This window comes from Perognathus longimembris, chromosome 22 (assembly GCF_023159225.1).
Source record: "Perognathus longimembris pacificus isolate PPM17 chromosome 22, ASM2315922v1, whole genome shotgun sequence".
In the NCBI taxonomy this organism is placed as follows: domain Eukaryota; kingdom Metazoa; phylum Chordata; class Mammalia; order Rodentia; family Heteromyidae; genus Perognathus; species Perognathus longimembris.
Window position 1 is genome coordinate 268486 of NC_063182.1, and position 24532 is coordinate 293017.

At 35.6% G+C, this 24532-nt stretch overlaps 1 protein-coding gene across 2 annotated transcripts in view; it reads left to right on the forward strand.

Annotated features, from left to right (window-relative positions):
• Adamts19 (ADAM metallopeptidase with thrombospondin type 1 motif 19) overlaps window positions 1-20879 on the forward strand; it is a 155821-nt gene extending 134942 nt beyond the window's left edge. For both annotated transcript variants that reach the window (XM_048331432.1, XM_048331431.1), the window contains 3 exons: window positions 1827-1979; window positions 18405-18582; window positions 20640-20879. In XM_048331432.1, coding sequence (XP_048187389.1) covers window positions 1827-1979; window positions 18405-18582; window positions 20640-20791 — 483 coding nt within the window. In that variant the 3' untranslated portion in view covers window positions 20792-20879. The remainder of the gene's footprint in view (window positions 1-1826; window positions 1980-18404; window positions 18583-20639) is intronic.
• Window positions 20880-24532: the final 3653 nt, after the last annotated feature.

Below are 24532 nucleotides of genomic sequence, written 5' to 3' on the forward strand. Positions count from 1 at the left end.
CCAGGTCTCGGGCAGACCTAACAATGATAACAAGCAAGGACACTGTTACCGTCAATTCAGAATTCTCCTCTTTCCTGTGCATGCACTGAGTACACTTTGGAGGAAGCATACATTAAGAAGAAACAAAGGAAGTTACATTTTTACTTTATATTTACTATTTCGTTTATGTACAATAACAAATGCAAAGAACTCTACATTTTCACTATTATATAAACATGGGTGAAGATATCCTAAACAAATTAAACAACTTACCCCAAATCCTGCCTAAGTAGTAGAGCTGGGGTTTGAACCAAAGCTCTTTAATTCAGTGTACTACACTCAGCTTGTATTGTGCAATGTGTAAATGATGTTCATGCCAATCCATAGTGATACATTTTCTGCATTTCTGACAGAGCAGATCACTTGTTTGTTTCTTTCGATAGTAATATGTGCAACTCATTGTATATCATCACTGATTTCAGTGAAAGCATTTGATGTGAGGTAATGGATGCATGAACCTATGCAAATTGCTCACACTTGCATGCTCACACACACACACATGTGGACAGACACATGAATGCCCCCAAACAGAAAAATCATTCACAGATATAATTTCAAGACATTTGCTAGAGGGCTGGGGAAATGGTCTAGTGGCAAGAGTGCTTCCTTGCCTCATATACATGAGGCCCTGAGTTCAATTCCTCAGCACCACATATATAGAAAAGGCCAAAGGTGGCACTGTGGCTCAGTGGCTCAGTGGCAGAGTGCTAGCCTTGAGCAAAAAGAAGCCAGGGACAGTGCTCAGGCCCGGAGTCCAAGCCCCAGGACTGGCAAATAAATAAATAAAGTTAAAAAAATAAAATAAAATGAGAAAACATTTGCTAGAAAATGATCTGTGAAAAAAGGAAATATGTATTAGACAGTATCATCACTAAATGTGTGTGTGTGTGTGTGTGTGTGTGTACGCGCACCCTGGTACTGAACTTGAACTCAGGGCCTGGGCACTGACTTGTAGTATATTCCCTCAAGGCTGGCACTCTGCTGTTTGAGTCACAGCTCCACTTTCAGCTTTTTAGTTGTTAATTGGGGATAAAAGGGTCACAGACTTTTCTACTCAGGCTGGCTTTAGACCTTGATCTTCAGATCTCAGTCACCAGAACTGGCAGTCTCTAAAAAAATCCTTTTACTCAATCTTTCAAAAAGCGCATAAAAGAACCAGATTTTTCTGTTACTTTTCTAGGTTGAATCTTGCTGACTCGTAGCTTCATTTTCATGTTTTCTATACACTTTAGCAAATGAATGAAACATTAGAATTTTTATCAGATTGGATCAGTTCAATCTGATTTCTTCTATCTTACTTTTAAGAGATATTTGTAGCTCAAGCCCCACAACTGACAAAAAAAAGAGATATTTGTAAGAAATTATTTGAAAAATTGACATTTTCACCATCATTTACTATAGCTAAGGAAAGAGCAAATATTAGCACAAATAAATGAATATTTTTCATTACATAATTATATAGGGAAATTTTAATTCTTTTTATGTATTAGTAGTTGCATATAATTTATTTTTCTGTAAGGAATTAATCAGGATATATTATTGGTCTTTCTCATATCATCCTAGTGTAATATACTACTCTATATAATAGCCTAATATGCCTGAAGCCACTTAGCTTCAAAACTGTGACTTAAGCACCATTTGGCCTCTTATACAGCTACTTAGCCTGGTTCTTCTTATAAATGTGTCTTTTACTTTCTTTTATCTTTCTTTTTTATTTTCTTTTTTGTGTTGGTCCTGGGAAATGATTCAAAACCAGTACAACCAGACCTTTTAATGTCATCTTTCAGTGCTCAGCCAAGTGTGGCAAAGGTGTCCGCCATCGGACAGTGAGATGTACAAACCCAAGAAAGAAATGTGTCCTCTCCACCAGACCGAGGGAGGCTGAGGACTGCGAGGATTACTCGAAATGCTACGTGTGGCAGATGGGTGACTGGTCCAAGGTGAGAGTCGCTCATCCGTTCCCGTGGGTTTTAATGATGTCATCATTGCCCAGGTGCTGTACATATGCTATGAAGTTTAAGAGGAGTAGAGAGTAGGGGCTGGGAATATGGCCTAGTGGCAAGAGTGCTTGCCTCCTACACAGGAAGCTCTCCGTTCGAATCCCCAGCACCACATATATGGAAAACGGCCAGAAGGGGCGCTGTGGCTCAAGTGGCAGAGTTGCTAGTCTTGAGCAAGAAGAGGCCAGGGACAGTGGTGCTCAGGCCCTGAGTCCAAGGCCCAGGACTGGCCAAAAAAAAAAAGAGTAGAGAGCAGAGACAAACAAAGATCATGGGGCAGGGAATATAATATAGATAGGTTTAAATTTATCTCTCTGCAATCATGATCTCTCTAGAAAGGCATTACAAATTAAGTAAAGAAAACTTGTATTTAATACCATCCTTGAAAATATATATTATCATTTTTATGCTAATTTTGTTATTGTGTTGTCAAGATTTGTTGTTGTTGTTGTTAGTAATAGGATTGAACTCAGGACCTCATGCTTGTTAGGGTAGGTACTCTAACACTTGGTCATACCTCCAGTCCTTTTTGTGCTGGTTATGTGTTACATAGTCTTATTTTGCCTGGACCTTTCTGGACCTTTCTGCCTCTCACTTACTTGGGAAGACAAGTGTATATCAGAACATTCAGCTTTTTTCCTCTTGAGATAGGGACCTGTAAATGTGTATACCATGCTGGTCTTGGAACTGTAAAGCTCCTGATAACAGCTCTCAAAGTAGCTAGAATTGCAGATCACTGGGCCTGCCTTCTCCAAATATTTTTAAACAAAAGTTGTATCATCAAGAGAAAATCATCAGTTAAGCAAATTCAAAACTTAGGTAAAGAAGGTAGCAAGAGAATCAAGCAAAGGGGACTCACATGTTGATAGATAAAGGTAATATTTTTCCTCCAACTTTTGGAAAAGATCAGAATTCTTGAAGTCCTTTAGTCAAATTTAGTACATGCAATTCACTGGTAAGTGAATAATGAGTTGTATTTCACAATACTAATAATGTTTTCTAATGATTTACATAAGTAAAACCTCATATGTAATTGGACTGTAGAAAAATTTTAACATATCTACCCTATAAAGTATTTTTTAAATCTCTGATTTTATGAAAAACTTGTCATCTTATCTGGGTAAAATAAAATAGTTCTAAAATTCTAGATTTCATAAGTTTAAGCATCAGTTCATAATTCTATATATTCAGCTGTGATATCATATACTTATTTATCATGGAAACACAGATTGTTGTCTTATAAGGCAAGTATCTGCTCTCTTTCCCCTCTATTTTATAAATGGGCAAAGAAGATACAGCTGCTACTGTATGTTGAGGAGCTGGTATGTTTTCAAATGTAACCTTACATTCATGGAGTAATCTTCAAAATATATAAAGAGCTCTGATTAGCCATTCTCTTACTGGACTCTGCAGGGTGCCTTGGGAAACCATCTAAGGCAACTCCCAACTACAGCAAGACATTTAACTCAAACCTTGCAGCTTTTTGCCTGGTGGACACGCTTATCCTTGAGAGTAAGCTACTTTTCAATCAAAGAGTAAGAATTTCAAATTAGTCACAATTAACTTCTGTTTTTTTTTTCATGACTTATGGTTTCCTAATTTGAAGGAAAGCAGTGAATTAGGATGACAGGAAAGACATTGGCTGGGATTTCAAGAGATGGGGGACAGTTTATATGAGTGTATTATATAAATGAATAAGTTAATCCATTGAATTCTTATATGTTTATCCCATATCAAAACATAAGAGAAATAGACAAGAGTATCTTCAAGTTATATGTGTATTAATTCTCCATTCATCTCTGACATGTAAGGTAGAGTGAGGAAATACATTTTTTAAAAAGCACTCACTAAAGCAAGGAATCAATCTTGCCTCCTGATCCTTTTCCTTTGTCATAATTCACTTCTACCTTATTTCGATTCTGTTTAGTAACATTCTGAGTACTATCTTTTTTTTCTTTTTATTATTACCATTAAGTAGTTGAACAAATGAGTTGTCATTTAACAAAGCAGTTTATGAATACAATAATGCCTTAATCAATGTCACCACACATTCTCATGCATCCCTTCCCTACCCACCCCTTCCCTCACTCTTAATTTTGTAGGATATGCATTGAATCCTTGCATTCTCCCTGTCTCCTCCTGTCCTATTAGTACTCCCTGGACTCCTTTCCCCATGACCCAATCCAACCCCTTTCAAATAACCCTATATATGTATGTATGTATATAAGCTAAATCTAGCTTCCACACATAAGGGAAAACATGCTTACCTTTTCTTTCTAGGCCTGAGTTTTTTCTTTTTTTGTTTTTTGGGTTTTTCACTTGTGGGGCTTAAACTCTGGGCCTGGGTGTTGTCCCTGAACTCTTCATCTCAAGGCTAGAGCTCTACCATTTGAGCCACAGTGCCACTTCTGGTTTTCTGGTGGTTAATTGGAGATAAATCCCAGGGCCTTTCCTACCAGGGCTGACTTTGAACTTTGATCCTCAGATCTCAGCCTCCTACGTAGCTAGGAGTACAGGTATGAGCCACCAGCACCTGGCTTCTGGACCTGATTTACCTCATTTAATATAATTTTTCCAAGATTTTCCATTTTCCTACAAATTGTATGACAACATTCTTTCTAATGAATTAGAACAAATACCAAATTTTCTTGATCCATTTGTTCATTGCAGAGCATCTGGGCTGATTCCATACCTTGACTATGATGAATAGTACTGCAGTACATGTGGTTGTGCTGGTGGCTACTGGACATTCTCTCTCTTTAATTTTATTTCTATTTTATATTTTTGTGCTGAGGATCAATCAAAAGGCTTCATGCATTCTAAACAAGCACTTACTACTTACTCAGACACTTTCCCATTCCTGGACATCTTTAAATAATTATTCCCCAGAAGAATTATTTCCAAAGAAGAAAAAAAATCTTGAAATCCATTGCAATAGATGAACTCTATTTTTCCAACATTATTTTTGATGATATATATTAATCCCAGCTTAACTACAAAACCAAAATAATTACTTACAAAACCAGAAAATCCTGGTTTTGTTGTCATATTTAACATAGGAGAGGCTCTTATAGAGGAAACAAGGATATTATATCCTATTATCATGACAGATGGTATTACTTTTAATTAATAAAATATTCCTATCTGATGGCCTCTCATTTATTTATGGCCTCTCATTGTAGAAAACTAAATATACAGGCAACAGTGGCACACACCTGTAGTCCTAGCTACTCATGAGGTGGAGACTTCGGTGTCGTGCTTCAAGACAAGCCCAGGTAGAAAAGTCCAAGAAACTCCATTTCCCAACTAACCAGGAAAATACCAAGTTTGAGGTTCAGCTCAGATGATGAGCACCAGTGGTGAGTAAGCAGGCCCAAGGAGTGTGAGACCTTGAGCCCAAGCCCAAAGAAAAGGCAACCAATAGATAATAAATAAATAACTGGGACATTCATAAAGAATGCTGGTTTTTGTTTTTATGCTAAATTTAAAAAGTACTTTTCAAATTTATTTCAATTACATATGCAATTCTTGAGTGTATTTGTATCGATTCGGTTTAAATTGCTTTTTTAAAAATTACTGTACTGCTAACTGGAATACAGCTTCAATGAGCATCTCTGTACTTCTTTCTTTCTTTGCTTATTTACAAAATATGCTGTGCTGTATAAATTTAATAGTTTCCCCCAACTTTTTTCAGGCAAATATGTCTTTTTTACCATAAAGGTATTTTATTCCTTTCTTCTGAGGTCTTGGCATTAACAAATTAAACTGCAGTATATACAAACTAAAACTACTTGCTCCATGTGAATTTTATTGATTTCACTCCTCCTTTGATACTTCTAAGATACCGCTTTTCTGATGAAATGGAGACCATCCCAAAATAATTACAGAGAAAAAGAATAATGCTGTGATTATTAAGTTTCAGTGATTAAAATGTTCAGTGACAACGAAAATACATAGCTCTCCTAGCATCTTTGTCCCTGGAACAGAAAGAGTAACAAGATATAAAGAGCTGTGAGTGCATTTTGGAGTTCCTTTGAGGTTGATAGATGAGTTCATCTATCAACTTCACTCAAATTTTACTTATATAACTTAATCAGTCAACACAACTAAAATTAAGCCATGGATTGACTTAAATTGGGAATATTTAAAGTAGTGTCTATGTAATCTAACATCTAACACTGAATATCCAGACTCCCCTTGATAATATCACATCACTCAGAGAATAAATTTGAGAACTTTTTTTTTCCTTTATTTTGGTCATGGGGCCTGAACTCTGGGCCTGGGTTCTGCCCCTAGGCTCTTTAGCTCAAGGCTAGAGCCAATTGAGCCACAGCGCCACATCAGGTTTTCTGGTGGTCAGTTAGAGATAAGAGGTTCATGGACTTTCCTGCCAGGGCTGGCTTTGAACTGCTATCCTCAGATCTCAGCCTCCTGAGTAGCTAGGATTATAAGTATGAGCCACCGCACTGCCTTTGAGAACATTTTATACTCAGGTTTCTCACTGCCTACGAGTCCATTATTGGGAGAAGGTGATGCCAAGAGATTCACACAAAGAATAGGGCTTATACCTCAAGCTAGATTCACTGCATCTCTATCAGGCTACATATTTTCTAGTATTTATGTTGCAGAGAGTTTTGTATAAATGGTAGAAGACACTCAGATTGAGATGAGAAAAAAGTTTTAGCGAACTGAAAAAAAAACTGTTATAAAGATTTTCCTTCTAATTTCTAAGTGGATGTAATGCAGGCTATGTTGAACATTGTACGTGTTTATTTCATTGAGACTGGAAAGCTGGAAAAAAAATAGGACACAGAGTGCAGCTGCTTTGTTCTGGCTTGGGTTCACCACTGACACAATTAGATGTCACATTCTTGCTGCATCTCTGATAGGATTATGGTCTGAAGAACGTTCCAGGGAGCGGACAGGACCCACATGTTTCTTAGCAACATAAATTTGAATCCAATCATTAAAACTGTTCTACATGAACACTGAATTGAAAAATAACATGACATAGTAAAATGACATATTTACTGCTTAAATTTGACCTTTTTGCCTTTATTTGAACTTCTAGACTTCTGGTTTGCATTATTGGAAAACAAAAGAGCAAATGAAAACATTATTTTATCTACCTGTTAGGTAGAATTTGGTACCTTTTTCACAAGCCTTTGTAGATTGAACTCTTCTCTATATCAGTTAGTGATTTATTTTTATTCAACTGAATTTTAAAGATAAGATATTTCTGGACTGAATATAATTTTTCATGACATACTTTTAGATTCAATTTATACTCTATAATTCAGACTTATTCCATCCTTTAAAACACAGAAAACAAATAGTTTTGGCCATAAATCAAGTTAGGACATTATTAATAGGTGTTTGCACTATGAATATAAGTCTTTTTGAGATGAAGTAATCCAAAAAAATTCTAGAAATAGTTCTAGAGTAAATCATTCCAGATGATTTAGTTTGTACAACTACTTGGGTATGTATTTGTGTAAATGTACTTCCAGTACAATAAGTCACTAACTTATCTGGCAAAAGGAAACCAAAATCATATTCAGTTTGCTCAGTTAAATAAAAGAAGAATTAGATATATGAAAAACTTAAAAATAAGATAACTTTTTCTATTGGATAGGGAATTATGTCAGTCTAAATGCACAATTTCAGGCTGGAGTTATAGCTCAAATGGTAGAACCTAACTTGCCTCACATGCACAAGGCCCTAGGTTCAATCTCCAGCAATGAAAATGGAAATACATAAATGAATAAGTACTTAAGTATATAAATAAAGCAAGCTTTCTAATAACAAAAATTGTATGCAAAGAAGAGAATTCCTCTTTCTTTGGTTATTATCTTCAATGAAAATTTTCTGCGCTTATAAATCTAGTTATAAACCTTAAAATTGTGTTTTATAATTTTTTTTACATCTTAGAAACAATGTTGTAAGCTACAAAGCAAGTATTGATTACTTTATTTGTGTGTGTGTGTATGTGTGTGTGCGCTGATATAAAAATTTGAACTCAACACCTTGTGCTCTTATTCAAGTTTTTCTCTCATGTCTGACACTCTAACACCTCTCAGACTTTTTTGACCTGGCTTTGAGCCACAATCCTTAAATATTGGCCTCCTAATTAGTTAGCATTACAGATATAAGCCACCAGCACCCAACAAAAATAATTTTCTTAGCCATACCTACATCTGATTCTATTAAAATCCATTTGATTTATTATCCTGTAGCATTCATATTATTTATATTATATTAGATATGATTATATATGTATTATTTTATATTATATATAGGATTAGCCTTCTATTTTTAAGGAACTTCAAAAACAGATGTACATATTAATCAAATAATTGTACCAACTCTTTCTAACAGTATGCTTTCTATAAACAATCACTACAACCTTAAAGTACTTGTGTTAAATTATTAAATTAAACTAACTCTGGCAAGTGTAAGATCATAGAAACAATAATTTCACAAAATGTTATTTACCAATGTACTTAAACCTAGGAAGGCAAATGGAAGATTTATTATTCTATCACTTTTGAACCCTACCTTTATTTTGGTCAATAAGTCATTGATTTAAATAAATTTTCAAATACTTTGAAAAAATACTTACTGTCTTAATTATAGTGGATTTTTTAGAGAGATAAAACATGAGAGTGTGAAGTACTAAATAAATTGAACTAAAAGGCTCATAGATTGTGCAGTCAGATGATCTCCCTTCTGTTTTGACTACAGAAGTTTGAGTTTCCTTAGTAATAATCGATGATGTTGCTTGTGGCTTCTAACATGGATAAAAACTTATGCATTATCACAAGGCACTTCTTTTCACTGAGACAATCTTAGTGAGTCTTTGAGGGGAGTTAAAAGAAATAAACCTTAATGTGACAATCAAGAATATTGTTTGTTCTGTGGATGTAGCTCTCAATGGTAAACTGCTTTCCTAACTTCAAAACCATAGGTTTGATCCCAGCACAATGTGAAAATAAACAGAATAGCCATCTGAAATAAATTGTGTATCTTTATCTGTATTCTTTAGTGAGTTTCCATATGTTTACATACTCTATCTACTCAGAAGTGTCCTCTTACCTTCATCTGCTCAAGTGTATTCTAAGCTTAGACATAGGAAATTGTAACTTTTCTAATCTCTGTGTCTTTGTTGAGATCTCCATTCACAGAATTTATTTCTTCCAGCCATCTGTGAACCCAAGGACCAGGTCAAATGCCTAAGTTGTTGAAAGGCTGTTCCAGTAAAGAAACGCCTGCAGACAGGTTAACTTTGGTGGGAGTGGAGAGTGGGGAGAGGGAGCAACTTCTGTAATACTCAGCAATTTGTAGGATGAGTTCCAGTACAATAGAGATTATATTTATTAATTTATAATTTCTCCCAATGTTATACTGATCAATATTCATTTCAGTATAAAACTATTTACATCATTTTGACAGTCCTCTCACAATATATTCAACTCTCTCTAAATTATTCAGGAGCAATTCAGTTTTGTTGCACACACTGCCTTGTTTTATTTACATATAGTTCACGTAATCCAATATTTTCACTAAAGACAACAGAGTGGTTTGAACATTATAACAAATGAGAAAAATAAAAAAGCTAAAAGAAATGAATGAAGAACACATAGAGAGAGAAAACGCCCTCAAATGTCTCACTTCTAGGAATGGACTTGATTCCAAATAGCCACAAGTTATATAAGTGAGACAAACTGTTTTAAAAACACAATGAAACCATGACCAGAATAAATGCTAAATCTCACACAAAAAAACCATATCTTTGTTCTTGTTTCACACACACTTTATTAAAAAGTTGAAAGGTAGAATGGCTACACATATACATAAATGAATAGGAATGTTGTGGTAATCTTTTCCAGTAGAAGTCATGATGGCCACACTCCACTGTGAACACTACTTTACTCTTATTAAACTACTTTGAAATGACCCATTCATTCCTGATGACAAATTACCCATAGGCCTGTTAACCTAGATACTGACTGGCACTTCTCGTTATAGATTATATCAGATCCTGTAAGATAGTCTGTTATACTGGCAGAGGAAAAATAAATCTGATCTCTGCCAGTGACAGTTTTCCCTTAATTTAGGAATTGCTATTTCTTATAGAGAACAGCTGGAAATGAGGAAAGTATTACTGAGCCTTCCTAAGCTGTTGGCCTGGAAAACACACACTCTCTCCAAAATATATATCTTTGGCACAGACAAGAGGTAAGGAATTTGGGGTAATCTCTATGCTGGCCAAGTGTGAGAATTATTATTTTTAATTCCTAAATACATGGAAGTTTTTTTTATTTGTAAGGAATTCATAAATAGACAACACATTGTTTAGTTACTTTTCATTAGTCTACCAACTATTTAAATAAATACTTTTAGTGATACTTTTACTGAGTTTTCGACCTTTTGGCAAAATCTTTTAAGATGACATTTTATAGGATTGCAGCTTGAACAGTTTAAGTGTAAGATTGTGCTTAACATTTGCAAAATAAACTAGTTGATTATATAATCCAAATATACCATAATCTCCCAAGTGACTTAGAAATCTAAGTAGTCTAAATATGTAGAGTGACAAGTAACTGCATAGCACTAAAATATGTGTGACAATTTTGAAGTCCTGAAATGAAAGTTAGAAGCAAACATTTAAACAATGCTTTTAAAGTTTGGCATATTAATTACTATGAATAGATGTGAAACTGTTTTTCCTATGTTCAAAAGCATACATTACCTCACATTATAAGTTAATGTACAATATAGAATATTTGTATAATAACAATTAGTCAATAAGCAGATTTGGTCATTATCTCAATTCATATTTTCAAAATAATATAGTTATAATATAGTTATAGCTCTAAAATTTCCACTTGAAGAAACATTTCATTCTGACTTCAAAATATTTGTTTCTTTTTTTCTTATAAGTTATGTTTTCCAAGAGGCAATAATAGCTTTAATTTTAAGATAATATTTTAAAATATATTCTATTTAACTTCAAGTAATTGTGGAAAGGAATTAACATTTAAGAGAAAAGTTTATGAATACAGTGCTCTTGCTCAATGTCACCTTTTAACATTCTCACCCATCCCTCCCACCCCTTTTTGCCCCTCATTATTTTTAATTTTCATGTCATGTATTAAATTTTTTGCCATTTAACAAAGCAATTTATGTATACTCTGCATCTTGATCTATGTCATCCCTTCAACATCTTCATCCTGCCTCAACCCATCCCTTCCCTTATTTTTCCCCATTCTGTGGCATATATAATACATTCTTGTCTACTTTCCATTCAATTCTTCCATTCATTCTTCTACCCCTCTGCTCCCCTTTACCTTTGCAAGTACCCATTCCCTGGTACTTATTTTGTTAGACTTTGACTTAGTGTTTCTAAAGAATTATACTATTTGTTCTCCCATAGAGTCTATTACACGTCAATCAATTCATTTATAACCTCTTGGCTGCCACTCAGTGTTTACTTCTAGATTTATAGGCACATTCTAGCTCCCCAAAATGAAAGAAACAATGCAACATGTGTTTCTCTGGGTCTGGCTTACTTTATTTATAGTTTTCCCCAAGTCTTTCCATACCTTGCAAAGTCCTTTTGATGGATATGTAGAATTCCACTGTATATATAGACCACATTTTCTTGATCAATTCATCCATCAGCATCATTGCTGACTCCATATCATGGCTATGGTAAATAAAACCATAATAAACATGGTTGTGGTGGTGGCTTTAGTGTATCCTTGTTTGTGCTCTGTTAGATAATTGCCCAGGAGTGTAATCGCTGAGATCTATGTTTAGTTATTTGGGGGCCCTCCGCAGTGCTTTCCAGAGTGGTTAAACAAGCTTACATTCCATAAACAGTGTAAAAGAGTTCCTTTTTGGCCTCATCCATGCCAGCATTTGTTATTGTTAATTTTCTTGATAATGGCCATTCTAACTGGGATGAGGTGTTATCATAGTGTAGTTTTGATTTGCATTTTTTTTATGGCAGAGATGTTCAACATTTCTTCCTTTGTCTATTGGATTTTATTGCTTCTGAGAAGTCTTTCTTTGAGTCATTAGCCCATTTATATTAATTGGGTGGTTGTTTCTTTGTGTGTTTGTTTTTTGACAGTTCAATTTTTTTAGCTCTAAGTGTATTTTGGGTATTGGGCCCTTGTCTGATGTATAGCTAGTAAAAAATCTTCTCCCATTCTGTGATTTTTCTATTTAGTTTGTTAGTAATATCATTTGCTATGCAGAAACTTGTAAGTTTGATGTGATCCTATTTATCAATTCCTTCTTTGATTTATCATGGTTTTGGATTTTTAGTTAGACAGTTTAGACCTGTTCCCAGGAACCCTAGTTTCCCTTATTATGCTCACCTTGAGAAACATCAACAAATACTTTTTTTTTAATTTTAAGAAAACTTGGCAGAGCTTTATTGGGCGAGCAAGAAAGCAGACAAACAGAAGGGCATGATGCACTCTAACACAGTGTGGGTGCTCTAAGGGAAAGGGAGAGACACACTCAAATTCTTATTTTTACAATGAATTACAAGACACAGTATCTCCATTCAAACATAGTTGTTACTGCAACGGAAAAAACAACAACAACAAAAGCAAGCTGATTATTGACTGCTTACTGGACAAGTATAAAACATTAGCATGTGAATAGAGCTAGAGAATCTCATAACCTGTGCAACTCAGAAGCAACACAGAACCAGGGATCACATTTAGTTTTCTTCATAGTGCTTGTTAATATCTAAAAGTGGGCATATTTTATTCCAGGTTCTTTCTCCTGTCCCATGGAGTGGTGTGCTTATGGTCTTGTCTATTTTGTGGGCTCTTTCATATGAACATCCAGAAGAGTGCTTGGCACATTGTCAGCTTTAGTAAATACTTGTTGAGTGAACCAGTAAAATAATTTCTATGAACTTTATTCTTTCCACTTATAAAGCAAAGATTAACCAGTACAGCCCACCTAAATGCATATTAGACAATGCCTTGGATTTATCAGTATTTCACATGCTCATGAATTACACTTATTTTCTAAAACATAGATCTGTTCTTAGGCTGTTTGAAGATAAGGTAACTCTATGACTGAATTTCCCCAAATTTTTCATGCAGGTAGTCTGTGAATAATTCTTATTAATACCTCTTTCCACAAGTGTCCTGATTTGAGTAACACATGATATGGTCACTATGTCTAAACATGAGCCATTCATGTGAATTACCCTTAAGGCAAAGAATTTATCTCACACACCCAGTCTAAAGTATAACAAAATCCCCAAATAATCTTCTAACTCACTGCTTAGTTTAAGAGAAAGATAGTGTAAAAGGTTATTTCTAACATAAAAGCATTTCAATCACATCAAGTGTAGCAAATGTAGCTCAAGCTTTAAAGCTGAATTCCCATGTTTAAGTTCAAACTCCCAATTCTACTGCTTCTTAGCTGCAAAACATTGCACAGAATGTTTAAATTATTGTATTTTTAATTTTCTCACCTGTTTAATAAATGGAATTATAGCACTCTTGGGTGGCATGTAAAATAGCATAACCTCTAACGCAAGCCCTTAACATATAATAAACACCAAATAATGCTAACATCATGTAGAGTGAAAATTCTCAAAAATAGTATTCCTTAGTTCCCTCTCATCAGAAAGCAATTGTGAGCCAGCTGTTGGTGGCTCATGTCTTTAATCCTAGATACTCAAGAATCTGAGACTTGAGCTGGGAATATAGCCTAGTGGTAAAGTGCTCGCCTCGTATACATGAAGCCCTGGGTTCGATTCCTCAGCACCACATATATAGAAAAGGCCAGAAGTGGCGCTGTGGCTCAAGTGGTAGAGTGCTAGCCTTGAGCAAAATGAAGCCAGGGACAGTGCTTAGGCCCTGAGTTCAAGCCCCAGACTGGCAAAAAACAAAACAAACAAACAAGAATCTGAGACCTGAGGATCATGGTTTAAAGCCAGCCTGTGCAGATAAATCTATAAGATTGTTTTCATTAATTAACCAACAAAAGGCCAGAAGTCAAGCTATGGCTTATGTGATGGCGCATAAACGCTAAGGAACAGCATCCAGAATCTAAGTTTAAGCCCCAATACTGGAAAGAAAGAAAAAACAAAACAACAACAACAAAAAACCTGCAGTGACTTTGCAAGATAACCTACTTATATACAAAGTAATTGGTTAAAAAGTAGATTAAGTTTCCATGGAGTGATTAGTATTCTGCTTCCATCTTCCAAAGGGATTAGCCTACTACTTATGCATATCACTGTGTTCTGCTAATAAGAATTATTGAGGGCTGGGGATATAGCCTAGTGGCAAGAGTGCCAGCCTCGGATACACGAGGCCCTAGGTTCGATTCCCCAGCACCACATATACAGAAAACGGCCAGAAGCGGCGCTGTGGCTCAAGTGGCAGAGTGCTAGCCTTGAGCGGGAAGAAGCCAGGGACAGTGCTCAGGCCCTGAGTCCAAGGCCCACGACTGGCCAAAAAAAAAAAAAGAATTATTGAATAAAGCACTAGATTCACAGTGTAAGTAATCCAATATTTTTATTTTTTAATATAATGGGTAATCAGCAAATATTTGAAAAACTCAAAACATGATGAAGTATTCAGAGACATTCAGGCAAACTATAATTTTGGGTCATTGTTTGACAGATCATATTTCATACTCCTATTATTTTATGTATCACAGTGAATAATGTACTAGTGAGATTAACTCTCAGACAGTTTTGCCACTTAAAAATTGACCAAGAATGATGGCATTCAATAATCGATTACTGAGATTTTTTAACCTCCATAGTAATTTAGACCTGAAACTGTTGCTATGACCTACTTCAATGCCTTACACAACAAAAAGGAAAAATATATTCCAGATAGTCATTGCTGGAGGCAAGATTAAAAGTTAGGTCTTCTGATTTCAAAGCAAGAATAGTACTGGCTTTTTCTTTTAGAAGCTCTCTGTTTGCAATCATAGCAATGTCAATTGACAAAATAGCCAATAATTTAATATTGTTTTCTATACTAAAATAAGAACTAGTTTTGAAGATATCTTAGGATCTCAATTTTTCCATTCCAAATATTGTTTTTCACATAATTGTAATAAAATGTTATTAATAAGGTGTTTTAGTGGAAATTATAATCTACAGAAATGTAAGACTTAATTTAATATTAAAATATATTCTACTATTGTCAAGAGCAGATGATACTATTTTAGATAAATGAATTACAGAATTTCCATCATTTTCTGGTAATATGTGTATATCCAAATTGTTATAAAATTTAACTTACATGGGAATTGCAACTAACTTTTTTAATTTAACAGTACTTACTGAGACACTACTCAGTTATGTATCAGAGAAGATAATCCATTCAATATTATAATGTACGTATAGCTATTTTATTTCATTTTTTAACAACCCAGAAAATGGTGTGCTTTTTAGTGCCTAATTGGGGATAAGAGTCTCACAGACTTTCTAGCCTGGTTGCTTTGAACCACAGTCCCTAGATCTCAGCCTCCTGAGTAACTAGGATTACAGGCTTGAGCCACCACAAACAACCTAAGATGAAAATTTTAAAGAAAAGCTATACTAGTTACTCCTATTATAGTAGCTTTAAATTTAAATTTTACTGAAAGGAAAATGTCAATTCTATAGTAACATCATTGCAGAAAACTGGTAGTCCATCTGATACAAAGCAAACATTATGTATGTGTTTACAAAATAAAATGTTAAAAATAAGGTCACATTGTATACATGTAATCTCAGCCACTCAGATACTGTGGTGGTAGGACCCCCGGAGATCAACCTGGACAACATAGTGCAAACCCATCTTCAATACAAACAAGAAGTCCAGCTAGCTCTAGAATCATTTTAGTTATAGTATGTTCTGTTCTTTCATGCCAAGCTTTTGTCATATCTCAAATATAGAGTTTTCTGTGAATTAAAAAAGACAATATATATTCCAGGCCAAATGTTATTTCTTGCTGAATCAATAAATGAAAAACTAAGCATTCCCTCTTGTACTCCTACAATGAACACTGATCAGGAATATTGAGTAAGAGAGTCAGAATCATGAGTCACTCAAATGATGGGGGAAGGGGCAAATGTTACATGACCTTCAATAACTTGTTAAATAAAGTTAACCAGTGTTCATAAAAGAAATGATAGGACAATAAATCTGATTTTATTTACTTAATTCTATCTACCAAGATACAAACTGTGTGCAGTAAAAGGTAGTGTCAGAAGGTAAGGAGCCACACACTCTGGACAATGTGGAATGAAGGGCATGTACTTTTTGTCAGTAGTTTCCAGAGCCTGACCACAGACTCTTTTTTATTGAATGAAGACTCTCAGACCCCTGGAGTGTTTATTGATTTAGAAATCTCATGCCATAAAAAAGCTCTCAACATGGTTTTGAAGTATGCTCTCAGTATACAGGTGCATGGCTTTGCATTGCATTAACTTGCATACTTTCAGGGAAAAGGTAGAATTTGAGACTATGTCTGGAAAAGAGATGGAGCCTAATGAAGAGAAGCATGATATGAGGACAAGTAGGGATAGAAATTAGGTGAACATGATAAATTTATATTACAGAAAAAAGCTTGATGAGGTAGAAAAAGAACAGAAGAAAATTACTTATCTTGCAGGTAATGGAGAATTCAACAACCAAAGATATTTGCCATTAGAGAGTCTGTACATTAAAAAAATTAAGAATATATATTCAAATGAGTGGGATTCCTTAGAAAGCAAGTGTTAAAGACAAATTTGATAACAGTAGACTAAGCAGAGGGTCATCAGGGTTTTTCAGGATATATGTTGGCCAAAGGAAAATATGTAAAGAGATGCAACACATGTCAAGCATAAATGAAGAATTTACAGCAAAGAGAAATCAGTCCTAATACTGACTTGGTCAAATGCAGAGGAGAAAATATTAAAAACATGAGGTTTTCCTATTTAAAAGTTACAATGAGAAAGCAATTACAGGCAGGCATGTTATGTCATGCCTGTCTAGCTACTCAGCAAGTAGAGGGCTAGAAAACTGGTTTGAGACCAACTTAGGCCCTAGTTCAGTTAATAGGCCAGGCATGATGACATGTGCTTTTGGTTCTAGCTCAGCAGGAAGCATAGGTAGGAAGATTGTAGTCTGAGGCAGGCCCTGAACAAAAACTTGAGCTGAAAGGGTCTGGGAACATAATTCAAATACTAGAGTACTGCCTAGAAACTGTGAAGCCTGATTCAAATCCTGTGTCATAAAAGAAAACAAAGCATTTTCCTACTTTCAATTAGAATAACTACAATGATATCATTTGTTTAAATAGTATCATTTTTCTAAACATGTTTAACATGATGTGGGTAAGTCTTCATTGCATAGAGAAGAGTATGCCTAGTAACCATCATCGTTAGAAGCAAATCCCCTGTCTTACACATCATTTTGGAATTACAAAACATGTGTATTTCTTCAGCCAAATAAGTCTAGTGGTGCACATTAAGTATTTTCTTCTCTGCAAAATGTTGTACAAACTGTATTTGGGTGCAAGAAATCCATTAAAAGTGCATTTTTCCAGGTACTGGTCACACCTATAATCCTAGCTACTCAGGCCACTGAGACCTGAGGATCACGGTTCGAGGCCAGTCTGGGCAGGAAAGACTTTGAGACATTTATCCCTAATTAACTACCAAAAAAGCCAGAAATGGAACTATGACCGAAGTGATATAGCATCAGCTTTGAGCAAAAAAACCTAAGGGACAACATCCAGGTCCTGAATTCAAACTCCAGTACCAGAACAAAAAAAGTAAAAGTACATTTATTAGCAAATCCAGATTGTCAGATATTTTCATTGTGTTTAGAGTGGATGTCATCTAATCTGCTAAGAAACAGTTGTTACTTCAACAATCTATCAGGGTGACAAACCATCTATAAAGAGTGTGTGTGTGTGTGTGTGTGTGTGTGTGTGTGTGTTGGTTAACACTTTCAGGTCAGAGCAAAAATAAATGAATAGAATTTGAAAAACTTTCATAAGGATTTTAGTGCCATAACTGATCATATGCTAACATTTCAACATCAATGACTGTTAATAAATAATGAATCGATTATTTGTTGCAAATCTGGTTGTAAAACTTTGTAAACTCTCTGCCCGAGCATTTCCTTTCAAGTTACATACTCCAACTCTATTTAATCCTCTTTCTATACTCAGAGATTATCTGCAGAATTTGTGAGCATGATTCATGTTTTGCATCAAGTCTGGAGGTTGTTGTGACTGTTTAATTTTTGAGGACTATCCTTAAAAGATGATTTAGATCCACAGAAGAAAATGGCAAAAGCCTTCATATAATGCATCTTATATCTTTCCTAGTGTTCAGTTACCTGTGGCAAAGGAATGCAGTCTCGTGTTATCCAGTGCATGCATAAGGTCACAGGGAGACATGGAAACGAATGCTTTTCTTCAGAAAAACCTGCAGCATATAGGCCGTGCCACCTACAGCCCTGCAATGAGAAGATTAATGTAAATACCATAACATCACCTAGACTTGGTAAGCAGACCAGAAAGTGAATGGGGTTCTGAAGCACAGAAATCTTTTTAACTTCTTCTCATTTGCATACCACTTTAAATCCTGTGAGCTGTAAAACTATACTGAGTGAATAGTTTAGTTAGACTAAGTTGCTTCTATTTACAACATGATTTGCTCCAAATGGCCACATGCTTTAAAAAAAAAAATTCTTAACTGCTTCGCTTCTTCGTCTACTGAAAGTAGGGACAAAAGAAAAAAAAATAGTGTCCTGCATTATGAAATATTCTCAACTTCTATTGTTTAATCTAAAAGAAAAAAATTGTTTTGAGTGTAGCCTATATTTACATAAAAGTACAAATAAATGAATTATCTTGGTCATTAGAGGTCTTTCTAAAATTAGTGTGTGTGTGTGTGTGTGTGTGTGTGTGTGTGTGTGTGTGTGCCACTCCTAGAGCTTGAACACAGGGCCTGAGGGCCCTGTCTGAGGTTTTTCCCTCAGGGCTACTGCTCTACCACTTGATCCATAGCTCCAGGTGTGACTTTTGTTGTTATTGTTGATTAATTGGAAATCAAAAAGTCCTACAGACTTTCCTGCCCACTGGCTTTGAACTATGATCCTCAGATCTCAGCCTCCTGAGTAGCTAGGATTATAGGTGTGAGCCACTGACACCTGGGCAAATTAGAGATTTTTAATAGCACTCCTATCTGCCTGTCAGTGGGTTCATTTAACACTTCAGCAATAATCTCTATATGTAATCTCCAGAAGAATAAATAGTATCATGCAGTAAAATTACCAAAATACAAGGAGCTAACTTATCATATGTAAGTTTACAAACAGCAAAGGCAATGTAATGCCAAACCTGTTTCCTCAAATACAAAAACCTTCCTTTTGAGCCAAATAATATTTTAAGAGATAGGCAAACCAAGGCTAATTAAGACAAAAACTTCAAGAATTAACAAGTGCATGTCTCAAATCCACTTGTGGATTTGCAACTGTCTTATTATAGAAGCTTTATTGAATAAAAGTCCATATATTCAATAACAATATAATCTCTTGCTCCAATTATTTGGAGTACTTGAAAAACATTTGGCAGAAAATATTGGATTAGGTAGGATTTTTATATTGTACTTTGTTTATTTATTTCTTAAATGTTTATCCCAAACATAGGCACATTAAGGTGGAAAATACAAGTTTTATAAAAGTACTTTTATTAGCTGAATTTGAATTGTTTGAATAATAATTTATGCATATAATTTGTTCATAATAATTTGAATTATTAACTGAATTTGAATAGTGGAAAGACTTACTTTCCTTACGGATGCTAGAATTTGTTACTTCTTCTAAGAACTGAAGTGAACATACTGGACCAAATTTCTATACTAGATTCTTAGTCCAAGAACTAACTTGTTCCTTGTAATGATCAGCTTTGAGTTTAGAAGGTCTAAAATCTCTCTCTCTAGATATTCCAATGAGTACATTTTCTTATTTCTATTTCATTATAGTTTCACTCATAGCAACATTTATTAATTTGTATTCCCCTAATGGTGAATATATTGAGCATGCATTTTTTTCTGAATCTCTTTTTATCAAAAGCCAAAAGAGGCCAGGAACACATGAGTGTGAATCTAACCATTCAGGAGGCTTGGCAAGGAGGTCGGCAAGACTCCATCTCCAAAACAACCAGCCAAAAGTCAGGCTGGAGGTGTGGCTCAAGTGACAAGAGTATGAATTTCAAACCCTGGTATCTCTACTAATCATAGTATTAATAATGAAGCCAAGACAAATTCAAAGGAAAGATTCAAAATTAAAACACATTATTAAATATTAAAACAAAATGTGGGAAATGTATTTCCAGTGAGCTTAAAAAGTTCAAAATAATATTTATTCACTGTACTCCTTTATTACAGGATGAGGTGTGTGTGTGTGTGTGTGTGTGTGTGTGTGTGTGTGTGTCTTCTAGGTTTCAGAAAGCAATAAAAATGGGTCACAGTAACTCCACTTACATGACTTAATTGTATCTCTACTAATAATACGTATGATGTCTACATGTAGTGAGTTCATTGCATTTTGTTTATAGCTGCTCTGACTTTCAAGTGCCTGGGAGATCAATGGCCCGTGTATTGCCGAGTGATCCGTGAAAAGAACTTGTGTCAGGACATGCGATGGTATCAGCGGTGCTGCGACATGTGCAGAGATTTCTACGCCCAAAAGCTTCAGCAGAAGAGTTGACCTTTGGACAGTCTGTGGTCAGCTCCCCCTCTTTGCAATCACATTATTTAAGAACACCCTCACCAGCATGTTTTTAGACCAAATACTATCAGATTACATTAATTTAGTCAAATTAATTTATTGTTTGCTTGCCAAACATCTAATGTGGTTTTTGTTTTGATTATACAAACATTTGATTATAATATACGGCTTCATAAATAATTTATATAAACGAATGAGCTAGTTCAAAAAAAACAAATAAGAAAAGAAAAGAGATTACAAACTTCAATTTTTTGTTATGCTGTTTATGTTAGGGTTGTTTCTAAGGTGCTATTTTCTTGTTAATACTATTGAATTATCTGTACGTACACAGCATAATAGCACTTAAACTAGCACAATCGTTTAGTTACATATGGAAGAAAATGGTACTTTTTGTGGTATCCTGCTGCAGTATTAACTTTTTTCTCTCAGATGCAGGAGATGTACAAACATAACAAACCTCATGTTGTTGAACAGGATTTTAGAGAATGTATTATGAATTTGGTTCAGATTTGGTAAATTCTACTGGAGCCATAATCACATTTTAGTAGTGAAAAGTCAAAGACTTTGATCATGTTCATTAACATGTACTTGTGTTGTAAGGTATCTCAGATACAAATCCAGTCATAAAACAGGGAAGCCACATTTTGAAAGATTGAATCAGGAGTCTTTACTTAAAGTCCAGTGTCTATGTGGTAGACTCCTGCCTCTAAGACCAGCTGCCCAGAACAGAGCCTACACCAAGCTTTTATAGACAAAAACCACATGCTTGGATGGTGGCACTAGAGGTCTCCATGGGGGTAAAGGACAACGTGGTGCATTTGCCTCTCCTCTCTGGGTCTAAACACCAGGGTGCATCTGCAAGGCAAAGGATGGCTAGTGTCACCTCTAGGCCTCTGAAGCTGGGTGGATAGGCACCAGTATGGCTGTGAGAACAAGGTGCTGTACTTAATCCTAGTCTTTCCCTTACTTCACTTGAACTCAAGTACTGTAACAATGAAACACTGTAAGGATTTACACTGAACTGAATCACGTGTGCACTGTTTATAGAGTGTAGAGATACTGTTATAAAAATAGTAACATCACGAAAATATGTATTTTAATGTCCAAAGATTTTAACATTTTAAAATATTTTAAACAAAGAAAACATTGAATCAACTACTTTTGTTTATCTTTTTGGCAAATTTATATACAAGAGTAGAGCTGTTAGGTTCACAAACTATGAGAAAAATATATTAAATGTTTTTAGCCTTTTTTCTAGGAACAAAAACGAAAATAACACATACAACTCTGTGGTACTTTCACTGCTTTGTCGTCCTTTTAAAAATAAAAACTTTTGCCAGGCATTGGTGGTTCATATCTGTAATCCTAGCCATTCAGGAGGCTGAGCTCTGAGGAGGTAGGTTCTAAGCCAGTCCAGGCAGGGCAGGAAACTCTATGAGATTCTTATCTCCAATTAAACACAGAAAAAGCCAGAAGTGGCACAGTGGCTCAAGTGGTAGAGTGCTAACTGTGAGCAAAAGGAGCTCAAGGACAGCACCCAGGCCAAGCTCAAGCCCCAAGACCAACAAAAGAGAGAGAGAGAGAGAGAGAGAGAGAGGAGAGAGAGAAAAAAACTTTTATAGTTCTATAAAACATTCAAAAATCAATCAAAAATTTTTCTTGTGCTTTTTTAGTAAGTTCCTTGAATCATTCATTGGGGAGGCAGTTCTCCACAGAGATGTCATATGTCCATATACTTTGCCAGAAAAAGCACTGCCTGCTTTAGTTCTGAAGTTAACTTGGAAATATTTTTGTACTGTGAACTACTATGGAAGATAATGTCTGTCTTTGGATAAAGAGCACACATACTTATTTGGTATTATAACATGATCAGGTTTCCTAAGATGGAGATTCCTTTCTCATGTACAAGGTGCTGCGGGTGCAGCCATCGTGCAGCAGGCTTCCTGGTACCCTGTGCAAACTGAGCCTCAGAGAACCAGGACAGGAGGACAGGGCTCCTGGGCCATTGCTGTGACTAATAAAGTCCTTTGTTTCAAATCCAAGAATTTTTGCATCTTCTGCTTTAAATACAGGGGGAATGGATTTTCTAGATCATCTTTCTCAATACTTGGCACTTGTCTTATTTTTCCCTAGTCTATCCAGCTTCAATTTCTTTCTTTTAAATAAATTTGTTCAATATTAGACAATTATTTTTCTAGATTGTTCCTTTATGAATACTTTAAAGTAATTATGAAAATATAAGGATAACCAATATCCATACATTAAAGATTTATAGATGAAAAACTGAAATAAAGAGAAAAATTACCAGTTCTACCCTTTGATTTTTGCACCTATGAATCTCATTAGAGTCATTGCCACATATTGGTCAAATTATTAGTGTATAAACAACATGATATAACTACAATGTTAACTCAAAATTCCACAATTATTTTATACAGCTGATGTCAGACTAAGTCATTGGTTTCCTTTGTCAGTCTTGGGGCATGAACTCCAGGCCTGGGCTCTGTCCCTGAGCTCCTTTGCTCAAGTCTAATGCTCTACCACTTTGAGACAGAGAGCCACTTCTGGTTTTCTGGGGTTTATTGGAGATAAGAATCTCACAGACTTTCCTGCCCAGGCTGGCTTTGAACCTCAATCCTCAGATCTCAGCCTCCTGAATAGCTAAGATTACAGGTGTGAGCCACCATTGCCTGGCATCTAAATTTTTTTTTAACAACACTATGCCATTTAGTTAGGCCATATGCTTCACTTGATGAGGAGCATGGTAAGCACAAATGTGCAGCCATATCTGTACTTTACTTTTTTGTTGTAGTTCTCTGAACAACAAAAAGTATTGTGTGAAATGCCAGAGCAGAAAATGAGACATCCGGTTCATAGATGGTATTTTAATAGACCACTGGAGATTGAGAAAGCGGTCCCCTATGCAGGTTTCTGTGAAAATACACTACTAGTGCTTCTTTGTGATACAAGTCATCTAATGCAATCAAGATGGGCTGGTCCTCTCATAGCATATATTAAGAACCTAATATATGCTCTGGTACAATCAACCTGACCCCATTATAGCTAGAATGGTCTTAGAGAATGGAAGTATTTGCCTTTGAGCCAACATATAATTTTAAAACCTGCACCATGGTCTCTTTGCTTATGAAATCACTGGTCAAAAGTAAGTTGTTAATTATGAGAAAAGTCATATTTTCTATTAAAGTAGGTTGCTTAAAGGTTTTTGCTTTAGCTTTATGGTTTGGCTCTTGCTGATTAATTTGCTAAGACAATATCCAGAAAGTAGCAGAGGATTGACTAATTCAAGACACACCTGAGTGTATTCAAGAAAGTAGCAGAGGGGGCTGGGGATATAGCCTAGTGGCAAGAGTGCCTGCCTCGGATACACGAGGCCCTAGGTTCGATTCCCCAGCACCACATATACAGAAAACGGCCAGAAGCGGCGCTGTGGCTCAAGTGGCAGAGTGCTAGCCTTGAGCGGGAAGAAGCCAGGGACAGTGCTCAGGCCCTGAGTCCAAGGCCCAGTACTGGCCAAAAAAAAAAAAAAGAAAGAAAGTAGCAGAGGGTATGATTAATTAAAACATTCTGTAATCTTCAGACCAGCCAGTCACGAACAGATTATGAAGCTGAGCTTGGTCAAATGAGCCATTCTTGAGCAGCAGCCTGGCAGGAGCAAAAAGGGAGCAGCAGTCTCTCCTCTGTGTGCTTGCTTGCCAGATT